Genomic DNA, 3,446 nt, shown 5'->3' on the forward strand with positions numbered 1-3,446 from the left:
CCTGCTGAAAAACGACTGCTTTCAGAAAGGCACCTATCACTGGCATGGGAGTAGCGCCCAGACAAAAAAATAAGCGTTTATTGTCTTATTCAGCTCTTATCCTAAACTATTTTTCTGAAATATTACATTAAAACATTCCTCGGCACATAAAATCTGCAAGTGGAGAGAGCAGCAGGGAACCGTTAGCTTTCGGAAGGTGGCTTAAGGCTGGGCCGCCTACCTGCTGCCCTCGTACTGGGGCGTCCTCGGTGCTTTCGCTCAGGCGTGCAGGTGGGAGGGAGGGCGCCTCAGCGCACCGCCTGGAGCAGACCACGTGGGTCCTCTTCACTCTTCCCAACTGTCAGAGCACCTGCACCTCGTCCCGTCACCTCGCCCCCGTCCCTGGCTGCGCTGTGGGGACAAGGATCAGCCCTCCGACCACCAGACACACAAAGCCCGAGATGCAACCACGTAGACAGGGATTGACGCGAGGAAGGGAGAGGGAGGGAGGAAACCAGGCCTAGGGATACCCGCTTTTCCCAGGCTTCGCAGCAAGGAAACTTCTTTGGAAGCATTTTCTACGGATTAGGTCAGAAAACCGGGAGGGAGTGGAGGGTAGCGGGGAATCTCGGCCCACTCTCTGAGCCATCAGAGGTACCAGAGACCGCAGTGTCCCTGAGACAGTGGAGCCCAGGGGCGGGGCAGGAGGGGGACCCAGCCCTTTAACTTCGGAGTGGAGCGGGAGCGGAGCACCTTCTGCTGGAGGGTGGAGATCTTGGAGAAAGCCAGGCCAGGGTGGGTCGTGAGCGCTGCGAGCGCGAGCCGGTCTGTTCAGCTGTGGGGGGTGGGCGGGGGGGGGGGGAGCCGGTCTGTTCAGCCAGCTGGGGTTCGCGCAGTCCCGGGGCTCCTGCCAGGAGCCGGGAAGTTCTGGCGCTAAGCCGCAGGCCCTGCCGGAGTTTGTACGGGACGCAGCCCCCGCCCCTGCCCGAGCGCAGCAGGGCGGCTGCCACTCCCTGCGCCCAGCCCCGCGGGAGCGCGCCGCTGCCCACCGCCTCCAATCATTACTCTGCACGAAGCGCTTTAAATATGCATGAACACGTCACGTAGTGTGAACCGCAGTCAGTCCGTGGGGGGTGAGGGAGACCTATATAACCGTGTCCAGGGTGGGCCGACAAGGGTTAACCTAACTAGAGGGGAGAGTTGGGCCGGGGTCTGCCGCCCTGTGAGTGCAGTCCAGGTTGGCCACGGTGAGTCGCTCCTCCCTGCCCTCCCTAGCTGCTTCTATCCGCGGGGAGCTGACACCGGGAGGCGGGCGTGAGCTGCTGGAGAGGGCCCAGGGACAGACGGGAAGATGTCTTGAGGCCCTGGCCTTGAGGAAGGCGTGTTTCTTAAGGACGCATGGTCACTGTCGCCTTCCTCTGCCAGTCTGTGCTGAGAGCCGACTTCTCTGCCCAGGCTATAAATCTCGGGCCTGACCTCCGAGCTCCAGGCCCTGCCCAGACCGAACAGGTTAGCATTGCCAGGGGCTCACGCCTCAGCTCTGGACCCTCGGCGCTGGAGCGGCCTGGCCCATCGAAGGCTCATCATGTTCCCCTGGGAGTTGAGCTGCCTGTCGGTGCTGGCGACGGCGGGCACCGCGTTGCTGTGCGCCGGCCTGCTGCTCAGCCTGGCCCAGCACCTCTGGACCCTGCGCTGGACGCTGAGCCGGGACAGAGCCTCCGCCCTGCCCCTGCCCAAGGGCTCCATGGGCTGGCCTTTCTTCGGGGAAACGCTGCACTGGCTAGTTCAGGTGAGCAGTGGTCGCCCCCTCACCCCAGCATGGCCTCCTCCTCCAATCCCGCTGCACCCTCCTCGCTCTTCTGCGCTCCCAGTTCCTTCCCATCACCGGGCCCAGGGGAGCGTGGCCAACCACTGGCTTTTGCCTAGCCACTGTCCTCCCTCACCGAGTTCCCAGAGCAACTGCAGCAGCCGGAGCCAAGGAGGGGTAGACGCTGAGTCCTAGGAAGGGTCTGAGGAGTGTGGGCCCTCCGTCCTGCAAGCTCAGAAGCAGGAGCGGGGGTAGGGGGGGTGCGGGGGTGTGGAGGGGCTGGGGGAGGTGGGAACCCTTGGGCACTCCTGTCCCGTTCTGAGCCTCGGTTTTCTCATCTTGCCAGAGGGAAATTCCCATCTAGTAGTCCGAGGCCCACTGGGGACCCTGTGTTTTGGAGAACACCAGGCGGCCGGCCAGGGTGGGGAGCTGTTAACAAGACAGTAGGGAAGTCTGGGCCAAGCCCCGGGCTCCAGCCCTCTTCACTCTGCCTGGCTCGCAGGGCTCGCACTTCCACAGCTCTCGCCGGGAGCGCTACGGGACGGTGTTTAAGACGCACCTGCTGGGCCGCCCAGTGATCCGCGTGAGCGGCGCGGAGAACGTGCGCACCGTCCTGCTGGGCGAGCACCGCCTGGTGCGCAGCCAGTGGCCGCAGAGCGCGCACATCCTGCTGGGCGAGCACACGCTGCTCGGTGCCGTGGGAGAGCCGCACCGGCGGCGGCGCAAGGTGAGCGCAAATCGGACTGGGCAGCTGCTGTGGGCCCAGCCAGGGCCACGCGTTGGGGTACACCGTGAACCCGACCAGGATCCCTGGCCTGGAGCGGGTGGCCTGGAGCCAGTTCCGGACTAATAGGTCCTTTTATGTCCGGTTTTCTGTGACAAGGGTAAGGAGACTCAGACCTAACAGGGGTCAGGGAGCACTTCCTGGAGGAGGTGGCGACTGGAGCCTGGATGGAAAGGAAGGGCTGTGTACATGAGGGCAGAACTAGAGGGGATGCTGAGAACAAACCCCAGCAAGTTTAGTTCTGGGTCGTTCGGACGAGGAGGAAGGGGCCGAAACTCGCTTTCTGGCGCCTCCACAATCGCGGAGCGCCGGAGGCTACGCTGACCGCCCCGCCCCGCGCAGGTCCTGGCGCGCGTGTTCAGCCGCGCGGCGCTGGAGCGCTACGTGCCGCACCTGCAGGGGGCGCTGCGGCGCGAGGTGCGCGCCTGGTGCGCTGCCCGCCGGCCCGTCGCCGTCTACGAGGCCACCAAGGCGCTCACCTTCCGCATGGCCGCGTGCATCCTGCTGGGGCTGAGACTAGACGAGGCGCAGTGCGCCAAGCTGACCGGAACCTTCGAGCAGCTCGTGGAGAACCTCTTCTCGCTGCCCCTCGACGTGCCCTTCAGCGGCCTGCGCAAGGTACTGCCGCCCCTGCCCGCAGCCTTCCTCTCGGGGCTCCATGGCGCGGGCAGGTCTCCGCGCGAGCAGGTCTCCCAGATCAAGTCGGTCTCTGGGCCGAGGCCACGCGTCATCTCTACTGAGCTACAGAGGTGCGACCCAGGCGGGGTGGCGGCGCGGTGTGGGGGTGGCCTGGCCTCTGGTCTCACTCGCTGTGTTACCGGGACAGGCCACACACCCTCTCTGGGACGCTCCTGGCAGGGCGCGCTCCAGGCCCAC

At 64.9% G+C, this 3,446-nt stretch overlaps 1 protein-coding gene across 1 annotated transcript in view; it reads left to right on the forward strand.

The window, feature by feature from the left end:
* The first annotated feature begins 1,564 nt into the window (after positions 1-1,564).
* Positions 1,565-3,446, forward strand: part of CYP26C1 (cytochrome P450 family 26 subfamily C member 1) — a 9,082-nt gene continuing 7,200 nt past the window's right edge. Inside the window, exons 1-3 of the mRNA XM_027771476.1 lie at positions 1,565-1,768; positions 2,289-2,513; positions 2,913-3,188. Coding sequence (XP_027627277.1) covers positions 1,565-1,768; positions 2,289-2,513; positions 2,913-3,188 — 705 coding nt within the window. The remainder of the gene's footprint in view (positions 1,769-2,288; positions 2,514-2,912; positions 3,189-3,446) is intronic.

Source organism: Tupaia chinensis, unplaced genomic scaffold, assembly GCF_000334495.1.
Source record: "Tupaia chinensis unplaced genomic scaffold, TupChi_1.0 Scaffold000217_1, whole genome shotgun sequence".
Classification (NCBI taxonomy): domain Eukaryota; kingdom Metazoa; phylum Chordata; class Mammalia; order Scandentia; family Tupaiidae; genus Tupaia; species Tupaia belangeri.